The sequence below is a fragment of the Ruditapes philippinarum genome, unplaced genomic scaffold (assembly GCF_026571515.1).
Source record: "Ruditapes philippinarum isolate M1 unplaced genomic scaffold, ASM2657151v2 ctg215_1_1_1_1, whole genome shotgun sequence".
Taxonomy (NCBI): domain Eukaryota; kingdom Metazoa; phylum Mollusca; class Bivalvia; order Venerida; family Veneridae; genus Ruditapes; species Ruditapes philippinarum.
In genome coordinates, this window is record NW_026854703.1 from 146,724 (window position 1) to 161,626 (window position 14,903).

Consider the following 14,903-nt stretch of genomic DNA (forward strand, 5'->3'; position numbering starts at 1 on the left):
GTAAGTTTACATTGTCCTTAAAGATTAAGTGTTTCCACTATTTTGAGCCGTTAGATGTAAATAAATCAATAACAATATCTCCTTGGCGACATGACAAACCTCCTTCACTCGTGGATTTAATATCTTAAATTTCATTCTACTAATTCGGAGTTCTGATAAAAAGATCTTATTTCATTCTAGACGTAACATGAATCGTATATGTTTTTATCTGGATTGCTTTCTCAACGGAAATATAAGCAAAAGTAATTCTTTAATGATGAAGTAGTTGCAATGCTAATAAATTTGCTGCCACAATTACATTTCAAACATAAATTCATCAATTTTACGTTTCCTGGAAACTTTATTCAAATGTACATGGTATAATATTCTCGTAAATTTGATATTCGATGCAGAATTTACAAAATATATAATATAATTAGACAACGTTGTAACCAAATTTCAGCGACATGCTGGGAAGTATTGATATAGTATTGTATATCTCCGAATGGTATAGCTCCGATATTTACCAGGCTTGCTTCCCTAGGAATATGCTTACGAAGTTGTACAATTGCAGTTTTCTGTCCATTATCATAAAATACATAATTTGGAACACTTTATGTTACATGAATATTGTTGCACTATAATCACGTGCTTAAGACTGAACCCGGGCGAACACATGCTTCATGTTTAAGATAGTATATATGAATTATCCTCCAGGTATGATATCTGTTTTATTGCAAGATTGATTGAAAGTTTATTTACATAGACACTCAAGTAAACACGTTTTATTCGAAATGTAAACTAAATTCTCAGATAGACAACGTTAACCACACGGACACTGCAGAAAACCAGAATTCTCAAGCAGCTAGTTAAGTTTTTATATCTCATGGGCACCCCTAAAACATTTTCTTTCTATCAGTTTGTGCGTCTGAATTGGTTGATGGGAGTTGTCAGCTGCAGATTATGCAAAATATTTCATTTGCAATTTTATTAATTTGATCTTTAAAATACACAGACTAAGGGAGGTTATTCAAACAAAATTTTGACTTGTAACGATAGAGTTAATTCCTTGCTGAAGTATGCCATTCAATGATTATAATATTTCACGACATTCACCACTACTACATTTACGACTAAAAGTGCGGCTACGACCACGACTTTGACTACGGCTTAGACATCTACGACTTTGAAAACAGCTACGGTTTTGACGAGGATTACGTTCATGACTACAACTTTTATAAGACTGTTACTACGAGTTGAACAACGACAACGACTTAATATACGAAACCGGATACGACTACTACCATGACAAATACGATTTTGGCGAAGAGGTGGAAACACGGCCCATTTTATGTATCTTTTTTGGCGTATTCTATCGTCCTTTCGCTATTTCGCCGGGTAAAAATACACTAACAGTTTGGCTTTACCCTATGTTCGCATGTTTTTCTCTTCTTTTCTTCTTTTTCTTGCGTAGCGAAAATACATTGCGTCAATCAGCCAGCATAGTTTTCAACATTTTAATATTAAATTCGATCAAATTACTTCGGTCCTGGCTAGTTTCAAGGTCAAATATGTAGGTGATATGGTAATTTTTCATACATGTACAAGTATTGGGTGTTTATTATCGACAATTTTAAGATAATAAGAGAATAATTTAAGAAATAGGTATATTACTAATTCTCATCAAAATGCAATAACAAACTGACATATCTAAAAGTATTATTTAATTCTAATACATGTTTATATTTTGTACCAATGTAAATAAATATAAATGTACATACAGGCAAGAAAATACAATAAAGTTATAAAATAGAAAATGCAGCAACAGCGACAGGGATATTTTGAACACAATATGGCAGTCAGAATAAACTGGCATTCAGAATAAACTAGCATTCAGAATTAAGTGGCATTCAGAATAAACAAGTTTACCTTTTGTTATGTTAATTAAACATACAATCTCATTATGAAAAAAAGTCCAACTTTTCCCAGATTGGTAAGATCAGACGTTTAAGAGTTTAATAAGAAAAAAATTAAAAAGTAAATGCATAGTATCAAAAGATAAAGTGATCAAATCCTGTGGTGAAATATTAGTTACAATATCTTGGCTTTGTTAAGGAATAATTTATATCAATAAAAATTGCGAACATTATAAACAAAAGTTGAAATGCCAATAAGAAATGATGTTAAAATAGTCACAATAACACAGATCAGTCTCTCTATAATTCTTCCGTTAGCTTTTTTCGTGTTTGTAAGATGCTGTTTATAACAGTTTAATAGATAATTGTACAATGCTGAAATTATACTACCAAAATATATATATGTGTGTCATACATTCACAATTGCCTATATAAATATATTCTAAGTTATAGAACAAGTGATTTCCATGAACACTTGCAGGACACTTTGTGTAAGGCATTCACATGACGTCATTTCAGATTTATCACAATTTATAAATGATACATGTGGATATTTAATCTCTGCTCTTATCGGCCTCTAAATTGTGAAACGTTCATTTAAAAATGTTTCATTAAAAAAAAACTTATTTGCTACACATGTAAAATACATAATAAAGTAAGATAAAACAAAATTAATGTTTATATGTTGGTATCAGAATATTATAAGTCAAATGAACAATAGCTCAAAATTGTAAGAAAACAGATATTGTTCAAAATATAAAAATAAAATATAGGCCATTAGTAGTGTTAAATACTTTAAAAGACTAGATATTTATAATGTATTATAAGAGAACTAGCGCAGGACATGAAGACTTTAATTGTGTCTAAGTGATATTATTAGTGAACAACATGTATATATACATGATTAAGTTTATTCTTTAATATAAATAATAAAATGGGGTATAAAGGGTAATATTGCCCCGTTATTGCATATTTTTAAAGCATTTGCAACATATTACATTAATACACAACTAAAACATAAAAGATTGTCATATACAGGTCTTCAAAAGTCTACTGACTCTGATTCTGAGGTTGCACTGTAAATGTTTTCAAGAATTCAATCGGTAGAGGGAAGATAATGGTCGAATTTTTTTCAGCAGCAACAGTGTTAAGCGTCTGCAGGTAACGGAGTTGCATCGCGGCGGGAGATTCGATCATGACGTCTGCTGCCTCTTTCAAAGCACGTGATGCTTTCTGTTCACCTTCAGCGGCAATAACCTGAGAGAGGAAACCGGTTAATTTAAGCTACATAATATCAAGGTTGCAATGTATATATTGTACATTACAAGTGTTTACAAGTGTAACAACCTGTTTTGTTTTCATTTCATGTTCTGTCAATTTACCCTCTCTCTTTCTGTTTGTTTTCATCGTTAATGATTTTTTTTTTAAATATTTGATATCTTTATAACAAAATGTCTCCTTTTTTTTGTTTTTAATAAATTATTCATCAATATGAAGCGTGATAACAGAGTCATTATGCTCATATTTTCATAGTAAAGTTGAGCTAAATTGACTTTATATATCAAAAGATTGATTGTTAAAATGGTGTTTGACCGGTAGGTGTTATTTGAAAATGTTTAGGACATGTAAAATTCTAATGGATATTTACAGAAAATTCCTTAGGATCCGTGCGTTATTTATTGTTTTTGCGAAGTCAATTATTAAATCAGAATGAATTATTGCTAAATGAAAACTTATTTATACATTCACATGTTCCCTCACTATATATCCTTGGATGGGCATAATGTCACTTAATAAGATTAGGTTTTATTCCAGTTTATACTGATTTTTGCCAAAATACATGTTTGACAGTTTTAGACTCTCTCAAACAATGCAATGTAATCACAATATACAATGTACACATTTTGTTTATTTTTTTTAATGTGATGTTGTTTAATTCATAATCGATCACTTTATGTAAAACTCTTTACCTTAGCTCGAGCCTCCCTTGTTGCCTCGGCCTCAGCCGCCATTGCCCTCTGCATCTGTTCTGGTAGACGTACATCGGTGCTAAAATAAAATGTGAACCTTAAAATATATCACTGATTATCCCTTATATTTTGGCATTATCTGTATAAATAATCAATTCATTATCTGTATAAATTATCAATAGTATCATCATTTAATCTGTTAACCCATAACCCTGACAACTATTATCTTTATTTCATTGTATTCTCATCATCATCATTAGTAATCGTCATCATCATCATCATCATCAGCAGCATCATCAGCATCATCAGCATCATCATCATCATCATCATCATCATCATCATCATCAGCAGCAGCAGCAGCAGCAGCAGCAGCAGCAGCAGCAGAAGTTTAAATCTTACTACTTACATTTCCACACGTTCTACATCAACGCCCCAGGGATCCGTTGCCTCGTCAAGAAGAACCTGCAAAATAAAATATGATGACGTCATAAACACTACGGCCGAATGGCATAAATCCATTTGCAAAAATAACAACCTAACATAACGTTATAACTATTTGATGAATCATATAAATCTAATTTATCATAGTAAGAACATTTTTTTTATATTCCGACGTACATATGTATACATGGATACATCAGTACAACTTTGAAATACATGAGTCAATAATTATAAAATCTATTGATTATATTGTCATTTTCTAGGACAAAGGTGTTACTGTACCTTCATCTGGGACAAAGACGTTACTGTACCTTCATCTGAGTGTTAATCTCTAGGACAAAGACGTTACTGTACCTTCATCAGAGTGTTCATCTCTAAGACAATGGTGTACTGTACCTTCATCTGAGTGCTATCTCTAGGACAAAGACGTTAATGTAATTCATCTGAGGGTTAATCTCTAGGATAAAGACGTAACTGTACATTCATCTGAGTGTAAATCTCTAAGACAAAGACGTTACTGTACCTGCATCTGAGTGTTAATCTCTAAGACAAAGACGTTACTGTACATTCATCTGAGTGTTAATCTCTAAGACAAAGACGTTACTGTACCTTCATCTGGGGGTTCATCTCTAGGACAAAGACGTAACTGTACATTCACCTGACTGTTAATCTCTAGGACAAAGGTATTACTGTTCCTTCATCTGAGTGTTAATCTCTAGGACAAATACGTAACTGTACATTCATCTTTGGGTTCATCTCTAGGACAAAGACGTAAGTGTACATTCATCTGACTGTTAATCTCTAGGACAAAGGTATTACTGTACCTTCATCTGAGTGTTAATCTCTAGGACAAAGGTGTTACTGTACCTTCAGCTGAGTGTTAATCTCTAAGACAAAGACGTAACTGTACATTCATCTGGGGTTCATCTCTAGGACAAAGACGTAAATGCACATTCATCTGAGTGTTAATCTCTAGGACAAAGGTATTACTGTACCTTCATCTGAGTGTTAATCTCTAGGACAATGGTGTACTGTACCTACATCTGAGTGCTATCTCTAGGACAAAGACGTTACTGTAATTCATCTGAGGGTTAATCTCTAGGATAAAGACGTAACTGTACATTCATCTGAGTGTTAATCTCTAAGACAAAGGCGTTACTGTACCTTCATCTGGGGGTTCATCTCTAGGACAAAGACGTTACTGAACCTTCATCTGAGTGTTAATCTGTAGGACAAAGACGTTACCGTTCCTTCATCTGAGGGTTAATCTCTAGGATAAAGACGTTACTGCACATTCATCTGAGTGTTAATCTCTAAGACAAAGACGTTACTGTACCTTCATCTGAGTGTTAATCTCTAGGATAAAGACGTAACTGTACATTCATCTGAGTGTAAATCTCTAAGACAAAGACGTTACTGTACCTTTATCTGAGTGTTAATCTCTAGGACAAAGACGTAACTGTACATTCATCTGAGGGTTAATCTTTAGGACAAAGACGTAAATGTACTTTCATCTTACTGTTAATCTCTAGGACAAAGGTATTACTGTACCTTCATCTGAGTGTTAGTCTCTAGGACAAAGACGTTACTGTACATTCATCTGAGTGTTAATCTCTAGGACAAAGGCGTTACCGTACCTTCATCTGAGTGTTAATCTCTAGGACAAAGACGTTACTGTACCTTCATCTAAATGTTAATCTCTAGGACAAAGACGTTACTGTACCTTTATCTGAGTGTTAATCTCTAGGACAAAGGTTTTACTGTACCTTCATCTGAGTGTTAATCTCTAGGACAAAGATGTTACTGTACCACCATCTGAGCGTTAATCTCTAGGACAAAGACGTTACTGTACCTTCATCTGAGTGTTAATCTCTAGGACAAAGACGTTACTGTACCTTCATCTGAGTGTTAATCTCTAGGACAAAGACGTTACTGTACCTTCATCTGAGTGTTAATCTCTAGGACAAAGGTGTTTCTGTACCACCATCTGAGTGTTAATCTCTAGGACAAAGACGTTACTGTACCTTCATCTGAGTGTTAATCTCTAGGACAAAGGTGTTACTGTACCACCATCTGAGTGTTAATCTCTAGGACAAAGACGATACTGTACCTTCATCTGAGTGTTAATCCCTAGGACAAAGGTGTTACTGTACCACCATCTGAGTGTTAATCTCTAGGACAAAGACGTTACTGTACCTTCATCTGAGTGTTAATCTCGTCACGTTTGGACAAGATATCTGTCATGTTGTAGGTCCCCAGTGTGTTCCTCAACGTTGTAGCTCCCAATAATTTACATGAACCGTTCACGTTTTCTACCTTCGTCACGGACAAAACAGGGTCAATAATTTTCAAATACATCACTGCGTCTACCATCACGGTCAACTGATCCTTTGTCAAAATCTAAACAATCAAAAAATAAAATTATTTGATAAAATATAAATTATATCGAGATTTTTTTTACAGAATGGTTTTCTAGAAATATATGAATATAGTGTTATAATAATTAAAATTTCCTTCCCTTCATTAATGTTAGACCTTCAAAAATTTAAAAATTATACAAGTAATGCAGAAAGTATGGTAAGAGAGGAGTATAAGGATTGCTTATAGCTAGGTTCAAACCCCGGCAGGATGGTTGGGGGATCGTTATTTCCTTGAGCAAGCAAATTTAAGCTCATTGTTTATTACTGATTGGTGCCAAGAATTGATTCGAGGGTGTGTATATATGCTTATAGCTTTCTACACAATCGAACTGAAATACATTTTGTATTACCTAAACAGGTAAGTTTGTATTTTAAATTTAACTTTACATAAAGAGGCATATTTTTCTCTTTTTTTTGACCAGTTCCTTTTGTTTGGATTATTCATTAATATGTCAACAAATGAGAATTCTTTAATTGGCAAAGTGTTTCCGTTCAGACTGACAATGCGGACTAATTATTGTTATTTTACAAGGAACACATAATCTGCTTTGTTCTATATTTAGAAAATTTCAATGAAACCATTGTACATACTACTCATCCAGTTATCTTGAAGCATTAACTCAACACATTCTTGAAAACAAAAACAAAAACAACAATCATACCTCTTGAGGGTTAATGTCAAAAGCTTTGGTTCTCATGTCAACTGTTGTAACTGAATCCATGCACGGGTACACGAAAAATAGACCTACAAAAACATAATATAAAATTGATAGTAATTCATAATTATATAACATCATCAACAGTCCATTATATGAAAGAATGGATAGACCGGGGTGCTCGACAACCAATATACTAGACATTTACGTAATATTTACAGTTTTAAAATTTCTCACACATCAGAACTGTGAGCATTTAAATTTCATGATAAAATACAGAACTTAAAGGGGTTTAAAAACTATTAATGTTTTGTCTAAACAACTTATATTTTGAAGAAATATGTTCATGGTAATAAGAAAAGTCCATTTTGATTACATGTATTTATAAATATTTAAAATTATAGTGTCCGATAATTCTGCGGGAAATATTGGATATTTCCTTTCTCTGTCAGTACATTATACAAGAATAACATGTATAATTTTCTATAAAGAAAAAAATCACAGCACAGACAAGGTTAAAACAGCAATTTTAATAGTAATAATCTTATCATAAGGTTATTTAAAGATCTTGAACAATTATGTCAACCAAAAACCTGTTAGAACTGAAAGTGATCAGCCCCCGTCATTAGTATAGAGCCAGGCCAGACTATGGTACATCCGTGCAGTCTGAACAGGCTCTATACTGTTGATAGCCCAGTACAGTTAGAATTACCTCCCTTGGCAAAAGTGGTAGTCATTTTGAGGGTCAATATTCTATATAATACAATTGATAAAATATGAAAAAATCAATAGTAATTAACAGCTGATTTTCCTTAACTGTCAGTTTTTTTTTTTTACATATGCAGCAAAATATTGTCACAACATCAATATGTAAAAGATATTTTTTGTAATGTTATCAATTTTAATCAAGGTGATAGAATTATGAGCTTTTTTTTTTATCTTATCTTAAGCATATAACATAATTATAGAGAATGACCCCCAAAATGGCAGCTAGGAGAGGTAATACTGATATGTGAAAGACATCTTTATGTACTGTGATATTGAAACCCCACAAACTTTTCATGGACTGTTCCTCATTTAAAACAGAACAATCATTTTCACTCCTGTATTATATCATGTTGTTGTACATAATTGTATATGTTTGAACTATATGAAATAAATACTATTTAAATCAAACTGGCACGTCCACTGCTCACATTCCACAAGTTAAGGATTTTAAACCATACCTGGTCCCTTTGCACCTCCATCAATAATTCGTCCCAAACGAAAAATGACAGCACGTTCATACTCCTGCACCATCTGAAAATTATAAATGCTACTGTATAAATAAATATATCTACGATCATATAATAATTTTATCATTCAGTGCTATACAGAAAGCTTTTAAGTTTGATAAATAGCCATTATGTGAAACATTTAAATGCATTTAAAGATTTTGTTAAACAGTCAGGTGTCATAACGCCCACAACATGTGACAATGAAGATAATCAAGCAAATTTTGTATTCTTCTTATGAGATGGTTGGATTTTTTTTAAATAATCATAATTTGTTTGTTATTTTAATAAAGTTGTAAACTGACTAAGTCTTACAAAAAACAATATAATTCTAGTGTTCCATATTTGTTCCATGTTTTAGCACCCAATTTTTATCTTATATTTAGTCTTATTAACCAAATGGTTATCTAATATTTGGTCTAATCGTTTTTAATTTTTATCTAAAATCTAGTCAAATCGTTCATTAAAATTATTCACATTAAAATCAATTGCACATGTTTAATTACCCATATATCAAACTTTTTTCTTACAATAAATCTTTAAAACGTAAGAAAAGTGACGGTATGTGCCCAATTTACCCAAGTATTTAGAGAATGAGCACTGTATTGCCTTTAATAAAGCTGCTAAGGTACACGGTGATCAAAATAACAAGTATATAACCGAATTCATGATCTTCATCATGGGAAAGTGATAAATAATTTTACCTTTAAAGAACACACGAGGGAGAATGGGAAGAAGAGAACAATCACTAATATAGAGAACAGTTTTAGACAAGCTGCGCACGCCTCAGATTCCCCATCGCTGGTTTCCTGTGTCACGGGTGCTTTTTCTGGACCTGTAATTAGAACAAAACCCTTCTTACAGCTTTCCCCGACGTATGTGCATAAGTTTTTACATAAGTCGAGATTAAGATTTGTTGTGGAGCATTTTTTACAAGTGATATCGGAAGCTAATTATTGTGCCTTAATTAGCGAATGGACTGTCATTTAGATGATAATAGATGATAATAACAAATATATCATTGCTAAAGAATAACATTTTTTATCGAAAAAATAATACATAACAAAGAAGGTCACCAGTTTGTGAAGTACTTGGTTGAGAGACAACCACCTCTTCCATCTTGAGTAACTTGCCTTTATCTGTAACTTCTTCTTCCCGCTCTCCTTCTGCACGTGGAGTTGCTACTTCAACGTTTTCAGACATTTCCCTGAAACAGTATTTTGTACTTTTATATAAATACAAAACGGAATTTGTGCTTTACGAGTGTATATATATATTGTTACAGATTATTTCAGAGGCCGGCCGAAGCCTACATTTCCGTTAGACAACAAACTCGACTATTATAATTAAGTACTTGATAGCGGAATAAGAAAATACATTTTTTAACAATTTAACCAGAATTCTTAGTCCAAAAAGGAAATTAAAGGTGAAATAACACATGCAGGAGATACAAATAATTGTACGGTAAATTCTAAGTTGAAAGGGAGTATACTTGTTAAAATTATTGACAAAGTTCTGTCGCCTTGCCTTGAGGGGGTGATAGACTGTCTCTCTAAAATGAAATCAATGCCTCAAAATGTATAAAAAATAAGGATAGTAAAATGTCTAAACCGAAAAACTTATTAGAACAATGGACATAATCATGTCAATTTATGTCAGCTGACCTATCTGTGGGAATGATTGTCACAAACAAGTTTTAACATTTTTGAAGTCAGTATCTCAGTCTTGAAAAGGTACAAGAAAGAAATGGCTGTACCTTAACAAAAAAATTTTAGTCGGAAAGGGGGCATTATCAATTCCGAGTTTCAAAGTAATATCGCAAAGGGTACAGAAAAAATAGGGTGGAAGAAAAACTTAACCGAAAGTGTAACACAGATGCCGACGTCCGGGTGTTTGTTTTAAATCAACACCAGGCATTCGATACCATTTAGTCGCATCTTACTATTACGCAGGGATAAACGAAGGCTACAATTTTGATGCCTTAACTCATTAACAGATCAAGGCAATCCCTCGATCATAAGTAAAAGTAAAGCTGAATTTAGAAATAATTATAAAATAGTGCTTTGCCTTCTGTAATCAGACACCACACCAGCAGACAGCGTTTTGATAAATACACTATGTCGTCTGTCGGAAGTAGCAAGTGCTTAAAATCGCAAGATGTGGGTATTTTTGAATAGAGCAACATTTAACTTAGAATCCGTCGACATAAAATAAAGGTAAAATATATATAACTCAACTATGATATATATATATACACAAATAATATATACGTTAAAATAACATGCATCATTCTAACCTGCATATTTCCCTGGTGTTTTATCCAAAACATGTAAACAGTAAATGTAGCAATTTTAGATTTACACACTGGTGAAGTATACATAAAGTATACATAACTGAAAACATTTCATGCGTGGACCGCCCGCTGTAACTTTTACATTGTAAGTTTACCAAAGAGTGTGACTATATATACATGTATATTAATGATACAATCACAGTTTTATGTTATTGCTGGGACTAATAATGCATCTTTCTGTCCAAGGTTATAATCACAGTGTAACTATGATATAATCACGGTGTCACTATGATATAATCACAGTGTCACTATGATTTAATCACAGTGTAACTATGATATAATCACAGTGTAACTATGCTATAATCACAGTGTAACTATGATATAATCACAGTGTAACTATGATATAATCACAGTGTCACTATGATATAATCACAGTGTCACTATGATATAATCACAGTGTAACTATGATTTAATCACAGTGTCACTATGATATAATCACAGTGTAACTATGATATAATCACAGTGTAACTATGAATATAATCACAGTGTCACTATGATATAATCACAGTGTCACTATGATTTAATCACAGTGTCACTATGATATAATCACAGTGTCACTATGCTATAATCACAGTGTAACTATGATATAATCACAGTGTAACTATGCTATAATCACAGTGTCACTATGATATAATCACAGTGTAACTATGATATAATCACAGTGTCACTATGATATAATCACAGTGTCACTATGATATAATCACAGTGTAACTATGATATAATCACAGTGTAACTTTGATATAATCACAGTGTGACTATGATATAATCACAGTGTAACTATGATATAATCACAGTGTAACTATGATATAATCACAGTGTGACTATGATATAATCACAGTGTAACTATGATATAATCACAGTGTAACTATGATATAATCACAGTGTAACTATGATATAATCACAGTGTCACTATGATTTAATCACAGTGTAACTATGATATAATCACAGTGTAACTATGCTATAATCACAGTGTCACTATGATATAATCACAGTGTAACTATGATATAATCACAGTGTCACTATGATATAATCACAGTGTCACTATGATTTAATCACAGTGTCACTATGATATAATCACAGTGTCACTATGATTTAATCACAGTGTAAACTATGATATAATCACAGTGTCACTATGATATAATCACAGTGTAACTATGATTTAATCACAGTGTAACTATGATATAATCACATTGTCACTATGATTTAATCACAGTGTAACTATGATTTAATCACAGTGTCACTATGATATAATCACAGTGTCACTATGATTTAATCACAGTGTAACTATGATTTAATCACAGTGTCACTATGATTTAATCACAGTGTAACTATGATATAATCACAGTGTCACTATGATATAATCACAGTGTCACTATGATTTAATCACAGTGTAACTATGATATAATCACAGTGTCACTATGATATAATCACAGTGTAACTATGATTTAATCACAGTGTAACTATGATATAATCACAGTGTAACTATGATTTAAGCATAGTGACGAATATTGTCTTTTATCAAGCAAAAGAAAATGAAAATAGCTGAAGCCCTCTGAATGTATGCATGCAGAAAACAAATTACTCATATCGGTCCCGAGAACTAAGTATGTTATTACAAAACTTCTGTAACAAAACTTACATTTGCAATCCATTAAGAGCTAAATATAACGATCACGTGCAGGGTTGTAAAATGATCCGATAAATAGGGCTCTGTGTAGTTAGGCAAAAATTGGTGTTAAACGGAAACGGCGCACTTTGCTGACATGTAGAATCAATTAGAATATTTATGAATTATTAAGAGTCTATTGTAATCAAATAATAAATAATTCATTGATATATGCTGAAATGTCAGACTGACCTTGAAAAGTTATTTCAGACTGCTGATGATATAGATATAAAAGCATTAATTGTTACCGTAACTATGTATTTCAATCAAAATAAGTTCAAAATCTTGTCAATTTATAAATTCTTTTTTTTCATAGAATAAAACTTTAAAAAAAAGTTAAATTAAATTGTTGCTATCTCTAATTAGTTTATAATATATTAATATGGGTAAGTCGACCTAGAAGCGAACCCGGTGTGGTGCAGAGGGTTCGTTGAGGTGTTGTGGGAAGAATTTCGTCTCAATAACATTTCTAAGCCGTAATTTATATGTTGTATGATATTCCATTTACGTATAATAATAATTTATGCCCAAATGTTTATCCCTTAGATTATAATTAATCTATTTTTCTGTTATCATATTTTTTTTCTATTTTTATTATAACAACAAGTGCCACCGATTGAAATGACATCTATATGTGTACATTAAAATGCACCGCAGAAAACTGCGGCACCATCACTTTAAACTATACATATTATCATTAAATTATAAATCTTATAAATCAGTATTAAAGTGCGTTCAATAGTTACTAGTTAACACGCCAGATGCCAAAAGCCAGCGGCTGTAAGTTCCTTTTTTTCAGTCAAATAGGTAATCAGATAAGTAAACTTCAAATAAATATCTTAGATAACAATCATGTTGTCACATATATGTGACGTGCCTTAAACTAATCGCAAATGTGTCAGACGCATAATTTACAATAGACATGTCAGCGGTCTGGCTAATTGATAATTTCCATATTTCTGCATTTCAACCATTTAACAAATTGTTCCTTATACAATTAAGAAAATATAATTATTTTATAAAAAGAATTTCGAAAATATACAGTATCACGCCGGACCTTAGCTAGTCCGTCTATACTCCGTGGTCTATAGACTATACGTGGATATTTAATTGGAAATCAAATAAATAAATAAATAATTAAAATATATAGAGGATATTCAAGTTTTTCTATAAATACATGATTTATTTTCATCGAGTGGTATGAAAATAAATATTTCACGAGTGGCGGTAGCCACGAATGAAATATGGTAATTTTCATGCCACAAGATGAAAATAAATCATGTATTTATAGAAAAAAACTTGAATTTTCTGTTTATTATATACATTTTTCTCCTTTTTTTGCGATAAAATTTTAAAGACTTTCCTTTAAATTTTGTGTACTGGCTGAATTTAAAAGAAAGTAGTCCGGCGAGACACCAGTGAAAATACGGAAAATATGTTTCACTGCAGTGAAAAATAAATTTTTACAGTGAAAATATGGAAAATGAAAATATGCATTTTATTTCATCAATATTTCTCAATATTTCATTTATAAGTATATAATAAATATATATATCTAGCTTCCTATACCTATCAGTGAAAATTTCAGTGTCATTTCTAGTAAGGCGCTGCCATTTTTAAAAAGTATTCCGATAACGGAAAAATCGCAACTTTTCGGCTTCGAGATGCAAGAGAAATACCGAATGATAAAAAATAAAAATTGAACGAACGATTTTTTTAACTGACTTCCCCGTTCGTAAACACACTGGCAAACATATGTTCAATCTATGTCACGGCTGATATGTGTTCAAATGTATATAAACCTTATTTGTAACTGCATACAACTTTATACATGTAGAAAGTTTGTATTTAAAAAAAATCTATAATAAGTGTTCAAATAATGATAAAAGGCACTACCTTTCAATGTTCGCTCTTTCTATAATCCTTTAAATAAACACTTTCCTCTGTGATTGGTTGATGAGTTACACAGTCAAACAAAGAAATAACCTACTTTCTTAACTTCCTGGGACGCGCTGAAGGGACCACGTGGTGATGGGAGTACTCCAATAATCGATAATACAGATAAAGGGTCGCTGTAAAACATGCCGACCTCCCGAGGGGTTATAATTAATACTGAGAGGCATAGCAGATACCATGTGATAACAGTTACTGTCAAATACTGTTTACATAAGAAAGAAAGAAAGAAAGAAAGAAAGAAAGAAAGAAAGAAAGAAAGAAAGAAAGAAAGA

General features: G+C 32.1%; 1 protein-coding gene across 4 annotated transcripts; it reads right to left on the minus strand.

Annotated features, from left to right (window-relative positions):
* Positions 1–1,688: 1,688 nt before the first annotated feature.
* Positions 1,689–14,716, minus strand: LOC132740802 (band 7 protein AGAP004871-like). 4 transcript variants are annotated; one of them, XM_060728802.1, is made up of 9 exons: positions 14,572–14,716; positions 9,733–9,863; positions 9,361–9,491; positions 8,609–8,681; positions 7,389–7,471; positions 6,503–6,706; positions 4,272–4,327; positions 3,866–3,944; positions 1,689–3,152 (listed from the first exon to the last, which is right to left on the minus strand). In XM_060728802.1, exons 2-9 carry the CDS (start codon positions 9,857–9,859, stop codon positions 2,946–2,948), a joined length of 960 nt encoding a protein of 319 aa, XP_060584785.1. In that variant the 5' UTR covers positions 9,860–9,863; positions 14,572–14,716; the 3' UTR covers positions 1,689–2,945. The 4 variants fall into 4 exon arrangements, with proteins under 4 accessions (XP_060584785.1, XP_060584786.1, XP_060584782.1 ...); XM_060728803.1 differs by lacking the exon at positions 14,572–14,716 and adding an exon at positions 14,245–14,329; XM_060728799.1 differs by lacking the exon at positions 14,572–14,716 and adding an exon at positions 12,649–12,670.
* Between the last annotated feature and the right edge of the window lie 187 nt (positions 14,717–14,903).

What these genes read in the sequence shown, in the direction of transcription:
- LOC132740802 (XM_060728799.1), bottom strand. An exon ending in ACCAAGTACTTCACAAACTG is followed by an intron (nt 9,492 to 9,732) that starts GTGACCTTCTTT and finishes TTCTAATTACAG; the next exon opens with GTCCAGAAAAAGCACCCGTG. An exon ending in GATGTAGAACGTGTGGAAAT is followed by an intron (nt 3,945 to 4,271) that starts GTAAGTAGTAAG and finishes ATTTTATTTTAG; the next exon opens with CACCGATGTACGTCTACCAG.